Source organism: Cynoglossus semilaevis, chromosome 11, assembly GCF_000523025.1.
Source record: "Cynoglossus semilaevis isolate Cse_v1.0 chromosome 11, Cse_v1.0, whole genome shotgun sequence".
NCBI lineage: Eukaryota > Metazoa > Chordata > Actinopteri > Pleuronectiformes > Cynoglossidae > Cynoglossus > Cynoglossus semilaevis.
In genome coordinates, this window is record NC_024317.1 from 797,645 (window position 1) to 809,294 (window position 11,650).

At 44.1% G+C, this 11,650-nt stretch overlaps 2 protein-coding genes across 4 annotated transcripts; both read left to right on the forward strand.

The window, feature by feature from the left end:
* Positions 1-90: 90 nt before the first annotated feature.
* On the forward strand, positions 91-9,372 carry LOC103385652 (ras association domain-containing protein 1). Of its 3 annotated transcripts, XR_003051072.1 has the most exons (8): positions 92-343; positions 1,572-1,922; positions 2,562-2,686; positions 7,406-7,510; positions 7,601-7,886; positions 8,049-8,164; positions 8,249-8,821; positions 8,873-9,372. XR_003051072.1 is itself a non-coding variant. In XM_008319593.3 (7 exons), exons 2-7 carry the CDS (start codon positions 1,604-1,606, stop codon positions 8,393-8,395), a joined length of 1,098 nt encoding a protein of 365 aa, XP_008317815.1. In that variant the 5' UTR covers positions 91-343; positions 1,572-1,603; the 3' UTR covers positions 8,396-8,424. The 3 variants fall into 3 exon arrangements, 1 of the variants encoding a protein (XP_008317815.1); XM_008319593.3 differs by lacking the exon at positions 8,873-9,372 and having other exon boundaries at positions 91-343; positions 8,249-8,424; XR_003051073.1 differs by lacking the exons at positions 92-343; positions 1,572-1,922; positions 2,562-2,686 and adding an exon at positions 4,839-5,311.
* A 1,295-nt stretch (positions 9,373-10,667) lies between these two features.
* LOC103385653 (tumor suppressor candidate 2-like) lies at positions 10,668-11,627 on the forward strand. The gene is made up of 3 exons (XM_008319595.3): positions 10,668-10,852; positions 11,323-11,443; positions 11,530-11,627. Exons 1-3 carry the CDS (start codon positions 10,704-10,706, stop codon positions 11,593-11,595), a joined length of 336 nt encoding a protein of 111 aa, XP_008317817.1. The 5' UTR covers positions 10,668-10,703; the 3' UTR covers positions 11,596-11,627.
* The last annotated feature ends 23 nt before the right edge of the window (positions 11,628-11,650 follow it).

Below are 11,650 nucleotides of genomic sequence, written 5' to 3' on the forward strand. Positions count from 1 at the left end.
GGGGGGGCGGAGGAGGGAGGGAGGGGGTGACTATCATCTGAGCTGCGGACTCAGAAGCTCCCCCTATGTGAAGGCATTCCCGCCTGTCTTCACGGCTCGCTCTACATCCTCCTCTGACTTTTTCGTTTCTTTCACAAAGTGAAGCTAAAAAGAAAAAAAAAATGACCAGAGACACCGGAAGTTGTGCTCCTGTGATGACACGGTGACAGAAGTTAGTGTTTGTTTCAGAGAAGCTCGACTCCGGTAACTGTCACACATGTCTGCGGAAACTTTTTCTCCTGAGATGGAAGAAGGTCCGAGACGAAGCTGCCGTTCGAAGACTCTCCGGTTCTACCGTCCGCGGGTGAGTGGATTCGAACGGTTTCATGTTGTTCCTTCACAGTTTGAAACTTTAACTTTTACCAGTTAATCCAGTCAACGACGTCTGTGATGACGTCAAACCCTCACTGAAGTCTAACATGTTGCAGTGATGTGTGACCAGATGTACATGGGCTCTGAGCCGTTCGTTTCACAGAATGACGTAACATTAGAACAGCCGTCAGTCTGAACACATCCTGCCTCAGAACCGCGTTTTTGTTCCGTTAGTCTTTGGTCTCGACCCCAGAATTACGAAATGATCCAGAGCAGAGCCGGCTCTAGCTATTCTGTGGTCCAGACCTGATTATGGGCTGTGTATAGTCCCCCCCCCCACACACACTAAAGGCCAACAGCCTGATGAAGTTGGTAGTAGTTGATGGAACAGGGCAACACACCAACAAACGTACATGAATAACAATCAAATTAAAATAAAAAAAATCAACAAACTCCTGATCAGGTTGTGTTTCTAAACGCAGACTGGGCTGTATGTTTGAATGGAGAACAGGTCAAAGGTCATTACTGTTGACTGTCTCAGAGATGAAGTGTTTTCTCTGCAAAATGAAATATGTCCCTCTGTGTTGAAGCAGCTCACCAGTTTCACCCTGCTGGTCACTTTTGGTATTTTTCTGAGGACCTCACAGAGTCTCCCAGTGTTTGTGTTGTTTTCTCTCCTGATGCTGACGATCAAACCTGGGTCAGGGTTGAGTGTCGGCAGAGAACGACTGAACCCAGGTTTAAGTTCCAACTAATTCATGAAAACTCGTTTTTGTGGGCCGACTTTTTTTAAGTTTGACATAAATTACCCAGCAGGCTCAGAGGCCTTCGACATACGTTTCCAGCACGAGTGAAGAGGCAGGTTTCTGAGACCGTGCTGAGAGCTGCGTTGGTGTGTGGTTTAAAGACTGCAGCGACGTCTAACAGAGAGAGAGAGAGAGAGAGAGAGAGAGTGGGCTGAGCTGCAGGTTGCAGTTAGGAAGGTTAAGAAACAAAAGAAAATGTCGAAAGACAAAGTTTGAAGAGAGAGGAAAAAAAGAGGAAGAAAATCAAGTGTAATATTATTAAAATATGAAGTTTGCTGTGGCTGCAGTGCAGTGGGTGACCAAGCACACGGACTAGTGAACTTAAAAAAGGAAATCATTTGATTATTTTAGTTTGATGTTGAAAAAACCATTTGGCTTTTCTAACTTTTTGGTTTTGCTTTTTTTGCATGTCAGGAAGTGGTGCTGCTCTCTCTCTGAGTGACGTGATGTCGTGGGGTGAGTTCATCGAGCTCCGTGAGCTGCGCACAAACAAAGATGAGACGAAGCCGATGGACGCTCATGTCCCCTGCTCGCCGCCTCGTCTGGAAAGAACCAACGCTCTTAGAATCAGCCCGGGGAAAGTCCCAGACATGCTGAGCCGCGTGGGCATCATCAGAGTTCTGAGCAGTGCCCACGACCCGCAGCCCACAGAGGAGAAAGGAGAGGGACACAACTTCCAGCCCTGCAGCCACGCTCAGCCCACGTGGTGCGACCTGTGTGGAGACTTCATCTGGGGCCTGTACAAGCAGAGCCTGCGGTGTGTCAGTGAGTGGACTGCTCTGGTCTCTGTCGGCGTGTGTGTGTGTGTGTGTGTGAGACGAGAGGTGACAGGAACCATGACAGAAAGGTGTCACTGGTACGGCCCTGGTCTGTGTGGTTTTGGTGTGAAGACATATCTTCTCATCAACACGTTCTTTCTGCAGCATTTTTTAAACTAATAAAAAAAAAGTCAATCCTATAATATTACATTTTGGATTTCATCAGGTTTAGTGGTAGATTATAAATATTGGATTAAATATGTTAATGTCACATTTGTCTGTCTAGAACAGTGATACCAAACCACTGGGTCGTGGCCCCCTAGTGTACAGCGAGAGATCGTTTGGTTTGCCGTGGAAAATGATCCCATTTCACTTCATTGGTCTGAAAACTATTATTTATTTATTGCAGATAATTTCTCGTTGCTCGTCAAAGCCTGAAAGACAGAACAATTGAATTAAATAAGAGCGCACTCTGCTGGATTTCACAGTAACTGCTTTGGAATGTCTGTGTTGTGCCTTACAGGTTTAAACCCCCTCCTCCCCCCAGTCCTACTTTAAATGCCACCTTTTATTACTGCCCCTGCCCTCCCCTGATTCTTCGCCCCCGACAGTTTCACACACTAACATTTGTCCTGTGTATTTACAGACTGTAAATTCACGTGTCACTATCGCTGTCGTGCCCTGATCCAGTTGGACTGCAGCTGGGACGGAGGCTCAGTGTCTGACCAAACATGTGTCCTGGAACACACCGTAGAAACAGACACCGATGTGGTAAGAACCATTCCTATTGGCTAATAAACTTAACTGTAGAACCTATTATCATTTGACTAGACTGAGATATTTCTCAGTATAAAACTATAAATAAACCGTGAGTTTGAAGCCTTTATTAACCGTTTGACAAACAGTGGAGTTGATGATATAGAAGTGAGAAACCATGGCCTTTTCATGTAAAGTCATTTTGTTTTTTGTTGTGTCTTTACCGACAACAAGAGGAACAAAGAAAAATGTTCTTCCACTTCCACAAACTGCACAGAGTCAGATGAAAAAACGTGACTGGACCCTCTGTCCTGATAGTGATCAGACGGGTGGTTCCGGAAAAGGTTGGGTTGAGGGAAGATGTAAGAGGAAGTTCACTGGGCAGGAACACAGAGGTTTGAGGGTTTGTTTCCAACACCAACAGGAACCAAGAATGACACGTGTTTCATAATCAAAAATAGATCATACAAATTAACGAACCTTATATCATTGAACGTTTGGATTCTTCTGATTCTCTGGTGTTTACACCCAGGTTTGGATTCTTCTGATTCTCTGGTGTTCACACTCAGAAGAATCCTACAGACCTGGGGATGTTCTGAGCAGCAGGGTTTATGGTCTTGGTACTGGATATCACTGACTCTGGATCAGGTATCAGAGAAGGAATGTTAACACTTTTCAGGAGGCGATGACATCATCGGCCTTTTCTCTGCTTTGCTCGTTTTTCACAACAGACACTGAGAGTTGGAAAAAACAAATGCAGGTGGAACTGATCACACTGACAAAATAAAAATGTACAAGAATAAACCTAAAATGGTCAGAGATAATTTGGGACACGTGAGGTCATTAAGTGACATCAACAGAAATGAAACCTGATTTGTTGAAGTGCATGAAACAGGATGGAACTAGTCGTTACCATGTACCTTGTACCAGTGGTTGGTGGGCCGGATTAGAAAGCCCAGCGGGCCATATCTGGCCCATGGGCCGTAGTTTGCCAAGCGCTGTTACGTGTTTTTACCATACGTGATGAAGAAGACGAAGGTTCACAGCTCTGTTCTAAAGGCTTGAAGTTGACATAAGCTGTTACATGTGTTTTTACCACACGTGATGAAGAAGACAAGGAGTAAAAACAAAGAGGTGACAGGAACGAGGTTAGAGAGAGGACGTCTACTGTCCTCCAGAAGACTAGTGTGTCAAAGCCTGTAGTCCATCAGTGGACGTCGTTGTCAGAGTCATGAGGGACACTTCAAAGGATCCTTTGAGAACATCCATCTTTTCATGTGGTTCGCCTTGAAATGTGACCTCCAGTCTGAACACAACCTCACATGACAAAAACACGCTGCTCCAAAAGGACTTGGTTTTTTCCTCTTGTTCGTCTGAGATTTTAGTTAAAGTGATTTTTATGGTTAAATTAACGTGGTCCTCATTTACACGCAGTACCAGGGTTAGACCACCGGACTAAATCAGAGGGAATGTTTTTTCATTTAATCATTGATCGTCCATCACTAGTTATAGTTAATAAGTAATGTATTCAACCAGAACATGTAGCATGTTCTGTAGATCCATACTGTGGGCATGACGTCATAATAAATTCTGAATGGACTTTGTTCTGTTGAAAAGAACAGTGTTTTCATCGTTGACTTACAATTAGTCCAACAATGGATGACATTGTGACAGTTCCAGCTGAGAGGACAGTGACGTTTGAAAGTCAACAGAGCTGATGCATATGTATACATTTGATTTTAATTTTCATCTTTTTTTTTGTTTGTCTCAGAAACCACATTCTAACCAAATGTCACTGACTGGTTGTCAAACTAGTCCAAATGTGCAAAAACAAATGAGTAATTAGTAATAAACCTGTGGATGTGACTGTATTTTTCCAGGCTGTATGAACCAGGCCTGGCTGTAAAGTTGAAACATGGTTTTCTAAATCTCACAGTAAAACACTGAAACCAACTGTTCAATGTTCACACGGTCACACAGAGCCGTTATTATCACACGCTCCACTCGGCCCGGAAGGAGCAGAGGCTGTGTTTCCGGACACTTTGGCATTTCCGGTCGCCATCCAATCACGACAGAGCTGCGCGGGTTTGTGTATTTTCTAAAGTCGGGCCAACGGACGAGGGCGGAGCCTCGACTTTACACAGCGGGGGAGGGAAAAGCGGCGTCCAGGGCGGGGGTCTGACTACTTCCTGTTTCACACACAGATTTCACTGTTGAAACGTGGCCGGTCGCCGCAGTCGTAGAGGAAAAAAGCGAAAAGATTAGCTTAAAAAACAGTTTATTTTACCGTTTACACTTTACATTCGTCCGAAGTAACTGTCGGTGAACGTTAACACGAGTGTCTTTGATTTGTTCCGTTAATTAACGGCCGCAGTTTAAACTAACTGACGCTAAAAGAAGCCGTAGCTCGAGGTGTCGTTTAATTTCCTTAGAGTGAGTTAAATTGTTGGCATCATGTCGAACGACGCGAACAACGGCAGCAGCTCCGACAAAACTCCTTCGTTCGAAATGACCTGGGGAAGTTCCACCAGCAGCGGCTACTGCAGCGAGGAGGAGTCGGACTCCGAGTTCGAGCAGTACTTCACCGCCCGAACTTCGTTCTTCCCCAAAGCACGGACTCCTGTCGTCAGTGTTAAAAAGGTGAGAGTGAAAAACCACAGATACAGTCGTGAAAAAAGCTGAACTTCGTGCTGTTTAAAAGTGTTGCGCTATTTAAAAAAAGGGGAAATAAAACGGTGAGGTGGCTGATGGGTGCTGGAGCAAAACTCTTCACAGGGATAGAAACAGTGATACAGAAACTAATTAGCATTAATTGAACCTTTAAAGAGTTGTAATATAAAGTTTTTCTGTAATTTGTCACGGAATGACATTCCTGGTAAATTTTCACAATTGCCACAAGGGGGCGCCAGTATCTCCTTAGTTATTTCAGGACTGCGCTCAACAAAAAATATTCACTTCAATGTTTCATCAACTTATTTTGCAACTTTTTGGAGGGTGTGTAGATTTTTTTACGTTATTAAATGCATAACTTTTAAAATATTGCGATAAGATTTCGAGTGTTACTCGTCGACATATTTGACCATTTACGGTGTTACTCTGACGTTAATTGTTAACTCGCTTCCTCCCCCTCGTTGTCTGCTCCTCTTCACTGTGTGGTGTTATCAGTCTGTTTGGGGAAGATCAGATGTCACGGTGAACTGTCGGGTTGGTCCTGTTCGAAGTTCCTTCAGTAAACATGCCGTGTGTATGTCAACCACACCGAACTCTCCTGCCAAGTGAACTGGGCGGAGTTCTGGTTCGTCTGGTTTCAAGACTCGAGTTGTTTGAATTTCATAAAAAGCAGGTCAGGGTTTGAAACCATGATTGTTTTCCTGACTTTTAAGAAATAAGATGGAAAGGACAGTTGACAACACCCTATTTAACTGACCAATAACATCGTTAGGTTTTAACAGCCACAGCTGAACTGAGAGAATACAAATGTCATGTTTGTTGACTCACGAGCGCCCTCTCAGGTTTCCAGCTCACACCCACGATTAATCTACTCCCTCGTATCGCAGGTTTTCACACACTTTTCTATATCTAATATTAGTCATCATGGTGTGGGTTTCTGACCCCCCCCCGGAAGTATCATCTCCACAGAACAAACAGTGTTGATGGTGAAACACTGGATGATGACATTTCTTTTCCAGTTGTTGTTGCTGACACATCATTAATTGTTGACACTCCTTTTTGCTGTCATGAGACACAGATTGTGAGGTTTTTTTCCTACTGTTTCCCAGCCTGCCCCTGGTGGTGATTTATTGTCATCTTAACAGCAGCACATTAACTCTGCAGTCACTCAACTATTGATTCAAAAACAGTCAATAAGTCAATAAGTAACCCTCCATCCACTTTAATGCTGTAGACTTTAGTCTAAGGTTTGTTTATCAGGAGGTGGACGTGTGCTGTACCAGTGTTTTCCTCCTGTGTTCCTTTGGTTCGTGATGGACACAGAAGTGTTTCTGCTTCTGATAGAGAAAGAAAGATAAAAAAACTGAGGTTGACGTTGAGTGGACACAGGAAAGGGTGAGTTAATGGTCCTGCAGCCAAATGTGCATGACTGAAACATGACTGAAAAATGACTGGGAGTGTGTGGTTGATGAAGCAGCTGACTGAACAGGATGTGGGGCTAATACAAGGGAGGGCATTATGTCTCCCACTGGTGAGAGCTGCAGTCAGGGAGGCTATTTTTACATGAGTACCAAGTTGAGGAATGCAGCTGAGAACCATTGGTCACAGTCACTGGAGGCAGCTGCACGTCCTCCCAACACACACACACACACACACAGCCTCCCTCCACCCTCCGGCTGCAGGGATCTAAAACTCCAAACAGGATTGGTCAGCGCTGACATCATCGCTTTTGCTGCTGCTTCGTTGTCAGGAGGTTGAGTCTGATGCAACTGGTGCTTCAGCGACTGAACTTAACAAAGTTTTTATTGTCACCAGATTTGTGTGTTTCTTATCATATGACACAAAAAAAACAGCCGCCTCCTCAGGGCCCAGAATGGAACTGACTCAAAACCAAGTTTTAAAATCATTAAAATACAAAAAACTGACAAAAAAACAAAACTCTCCATGTCTAAGATTCAACTTTTTAGTTTAATTCTAAAGACAATGTCCAGCGTCAAACACATCCTCATTGTGTATCCGCACTGACATCTAGTGGTTAAACTCTGCATCTCACTCCCCCTACAGGATGAGAAAACTGAAAGTGGAAAGCAGGAGTTGACGACTGCAGCCGTTCAGCAGAAGGTGAAGGACTACAACACCCAGATCAACAGCAACCTCTTCATGAACATGGTGAATATTGATTATTGATCTGCCCTCGTCCAAACATGTTCACTCCAAGAGCGTTTGCACTTTCAGTTTGAATGTTTCTGTTGTTGACAGAACAAGGACGGCTCCTACACCGGCTTCGTGAAGGTGCAGTTCAAGCTGGCTCGCCCCGTGTCCGTTCACTCCGCCAAGAAAGGAAGTCACGACGGTGGGGGGAAGAAGGGGGCCGGCGTCAAGCGTCGAACCTCGTTCTACCTGCCAAAAGATGCATCCAAGCACCTGCACATCAGCTCTCGCACCTCTGCCCGTGAGGTCATCGAGGCTTTGCTCAAAAAGTTTACGGTGGTGGACAATCCTGGGAAGTTCGCTCTGTTTGAGCGAAGCGAGCGTCACGACCAGGGTAGTTAGAATTCCTCCACATCCTTCTGTTTCACAAAAGTCACTTTTTAAATCGTTGAATTCCTTTATTTTTTTTTCTGTTTCACAAAAGTCACTTTTTAAACTGTTGAATTCCTTTATTTATTTTTTCAAATGAATGATGTTTTCTCCATCTCCCCTTCAGTTTATGTCCGTAAGCTGTCTGACGACGAGAGGCCACTGCGTCTCCGTCTGAACGCTGGACCCAGTGAGAAAGTCCTGACTTTTCTGCTCAAAGAAAATGAAACCGGAGAAGTCAACGTGAGTGCGACCGAGACGTTTGACTAAAGAATCTGACGGGTTGAAACTGTACGTTAACCAGTGTTGTTTTCTCTGCACCTGCAGTGGCACGCCTTCTCCATGCCAGAGTTGAAGAACTTCCTGCGTATTCTGCAGCGTGAAGAAGAAGAACACGTCAAGCAGATAGTGCAGCGGTACGCTCTGGCCCGCACCAAGATGCAGGAGGCTCTGGCTGGATCCACGCCTGGCTGAGACGCATCCGTGCCGGGGATTACACGTGCACTTCTTGGCTGGACCGTCCCTTCAAAGATGACCAGCTGTTGGTGCATCAGAACATCCCAGAGAACACAACGCAAAACGCCTCTTAGGTGAACGAGAGAATGTTCTCCAGCGTAAGACACTGAGAAAGAGAGAGAGAGAGAGAGAGAGAGCTGGCGCTAATGTGCGTGTGATGATGTGAGAGATGAGAAGTGCCTTACACCTGGAGAGCCTGATGTGCCTGAGAGTATGAGTGGAGAGAAATGACGATGGCAGATGAGACTTTGGTTCGACTCCTACAATAATGATCCTGTACTTCAGCTGTGTTACTGAGGCTTTAAAGAAAATGTGAACGGTGGAACCTTTAACCTTTAACCTTTCGTTAGATTAGACTACAGTAATTTAGAAATAAAAAAACCGGTGGAACCTTTAACCTTTAACCTTTCCTTAGATTAGACTACAGTAATTTAGACACAAATCATTACATCATAATCAATAAAACAGCCCTTTGAACCAGATTAAGCCCTGACCCTGATGGAGCCACCATCATCTTCACCTCATCTTCACATTTTCATGGCTGTCGTCCCAAAGTCAAACACAGACTCACTGCTGCAGCAGGGATTTGGATTTGTTATTGGTCCCAGTCTCAAACGTTTGCCACGTCCTCTCCGCACCCTTTGTGGGTGAAGTTTTTTTTTTTTTTTTTAACTAGTGCTTCTACTAGTTATGTGTGTGTGACAACTGTGTGAAACGATGTCAATCTGGTCGACTGGAAACACGAATGAACGAGTTTACTGCAAACTGTCATTCCTTTCATGTTCTTTCCATCCTGTCTGTCCTCAGAGGCAACTGTTTGTCTTCTATTTTTCAATCTTTTCATCGTCTTCATTTATGCACATATTTACATGTTGTAGCTGTCCTGAAAACACAGGACAAATGTGCACTTCTTTCAGTAAAGGATTTTACACTTATTACAAGTTTTTGCTTTTTATTTTTTAGAAGCTGTTGCATCCTATATTTTTGGGACTCGACCCAAATGATTCGAATCCCTAGAAACCAACGGCATCACATGTATTTTCATGAAGATGCAAGAAGAAAAAAAATGAAGTAAAAGCTTTTTAGAAAAATCATCCTTGTCTTTTTATTTTTCTGTATCGCAGTTTGTATTTAACCCCTGGTCCTTTAAAAGACAAAATAAATGTAACGATAAAGTAACACCCTGTGAAATATTACATCTGTACCGCAGTGTAGCTTTAAGTGACCGCTGATCTGTGTTCGATCAGCTGATCAACAACAGCTGATGCTAACGTCGGCACCGTTAGCTGCAGGCTGCAGATTATGGCAGGAAACTATGGAATAAAAATGTCTTAAACGGTAGGATTCTGATCTGCAGTCGTTCGTTTCTATAACGGTTACGTTCATAGTAGTGAACGTAACCGTCGTTGTTCCGGAGAAACTGCCTTATTTGGTTTGTGCGTCAGTGGCACAAGCTAACATGCTAACTTATTCACACTAGAGTCGGTGTAGGTTTTAACACCAAATACATGTTTGTCATATGAAAATAATGTGCGCGTAAAAACGGAGAAACAGTAAAAGTGTCTACAAATGCGTGCACACGTGTCAAACTTTGAACAAGTGACGTTCGCTTGTTTTGACCTGACCGTTAGCTGTGTAGCTAGTTAGCATCAGCAGAGGTTGTACCTCCGGTCCACAGTCCTGTACTGTTGTGTTACATTAGCAGATAAAGGATTGTACGACTGTTTTTCCTCTTTTTTTCTGAATGTTTGAGATGTTTCTATATCAAGATATATGGCATTTGTTGTGACTAAAATAGAAACCTTTCTCTCACAGGGTATTTATTCATTTTAATGACATTTTTAAATGCAAAAATGTCTTACGTTTTTTAATTTTATGGTGTATTTTTCCCTAACACCGGGTGAGCTGTGTTTGTTCTGGCTTCATTTAAATCACAATTATCATTCCACTGTACTTTAGTCCTGGGCCGGGGTGCTCATATCGCCCTCTGCTGGTACAAAGGTGAGCCTACACGCTGAACCTCGTTTAGCACAGTTTTATGTAGGTAAGGTGCTGTAGTGCCAACTAGTGGACAGAAACGTGATATTTTTTTCTTTTCTGATTAGAAGACATTCCTGTGGTGAAGATGTGATGACGTCATACATGTGCTGTGTCTCTGTGTACTTCTACTTGTCAGACTCTGGCTTTGGCGAGGATTTGAACTCATCAGACCTCCAGCCAGACTGAAAAAGCTTATCTGAAGACTAACCATGTGTTATCTTTGAGAATGGGAGGGAGCGGATCCAAAGCCAAAGGAGCCTGGTTGTTCCCAGGCACCGGAGCGGGAGGAGAGTCGGCCAGCGATGGGAGTGAACAGTCTTTGGCTCGACTTAAAGGCTCCAGAAATGCTACACCGTTTGTTTTTACTAGAAGAAGGTAAATGTACCACCCTGAAACGTGATGTCACGACGTTTTAATGCTGTTTAATAAAGGTGAGAACGTAGACCAGGGGAAATGGGAATGACTGAACGGAAAGTTTCCCAGTAGAAGCTGACAGAGGACGTTGGCGTTCCTTGTCGGTGACCTCACCCTGAAGGTCACCAGAGTTTCCTCAACAACAGAGAATGTGTCGTGCTCAGCAGCTCTTTGTGTTTCCACAGATAATGTCGCGGCTCGTAGATAACCAACACTCACTGCTGTCAGCAGTTTTCTCTCTCTCTCTTTTCCTAAAACTGTGACAAGTGAAGGAACAGGAATTCAGATTTTCGAGTGTGACCTGGTGAGGTCGCTGCGGCAGGAATTCTCAGCTGGAAACACAGATTACAGAGATGTTTAGACTTTTTTTTTCCTTTTTAAATGACAGTCCTTTTGATTCAGTCCCAAACTGATCGTATCTGTGTCGGCAGTTCTCTGTTCTACGATGAGGACGGCGACCTCGCACATGAATTTTACGAAGAGACTGTGGTGACAAAAAATGGCCGAAAAAAGTTCAAGTTGAGGAGGATCCAGAAGAATTTGATTCCACAGGTTTGTTGTCGTCGTCACGGTGATCCTGATTGTTTTGAATCTTAACATTTAAATAAAAAAAAAACCCAAATGTTCTTCCGTTTCAGGGGATCATAAAGCTGGACCTCCCCTGTATCCACGTGGACTTTCCCATCATCCTCTGTGAGCTTTGAGGCGTTGCACAGGACTGGAGTCAGACGACAGGTTCTCACCCCCGGGGGGGGGGGC

Bases quoted from the DNA above. Each gene is read 5' to 3' on its own strand.
- LOC103385653 (XM_008319595.3), top strand. From the start codon at position 10,704: ATGGGAGGGAGCGGATCCAAAGCCAAAGGAGCCTGGTTGTTCCCAGGC. The intron at 10,853-11,322 runs GTAAATGTACCA...CTGTGTCGGCAG, and splicing joins TTTGTTTTTACTAGAAGAAG to TTCTCTGTTCTACGATGAGG. The intron at 11,444-11,529 runs GTTTGTTGTCGT...CTTCCGTTTCAG, and splicing joins AGAAGAATTTGATTCCACAG to GGGATCATAAAGCTGGACCT.
- LOC103385652 (XM_008319593.3), top strand. From the start codon at position 1,604: ATGTCGTGGGGTGAGTTCATCGAGCTCCGTGAGCTGCGCACAAACAAA. The intron at 7,511-7,600 runs GTGAATATTGAT...TGTTGTTGACAG, and splicing joins GCAACCTCTTCATGAACATG to AACAAGGACGGCTCCTACAC. The intron at 8,165-8,248 runs GTGAGTGCGACC...CTGCACCTGCAG, and splicing joins ATGAAACCGGAGAAGTCAAC to TGGCACGCCTTCTCCATGCC.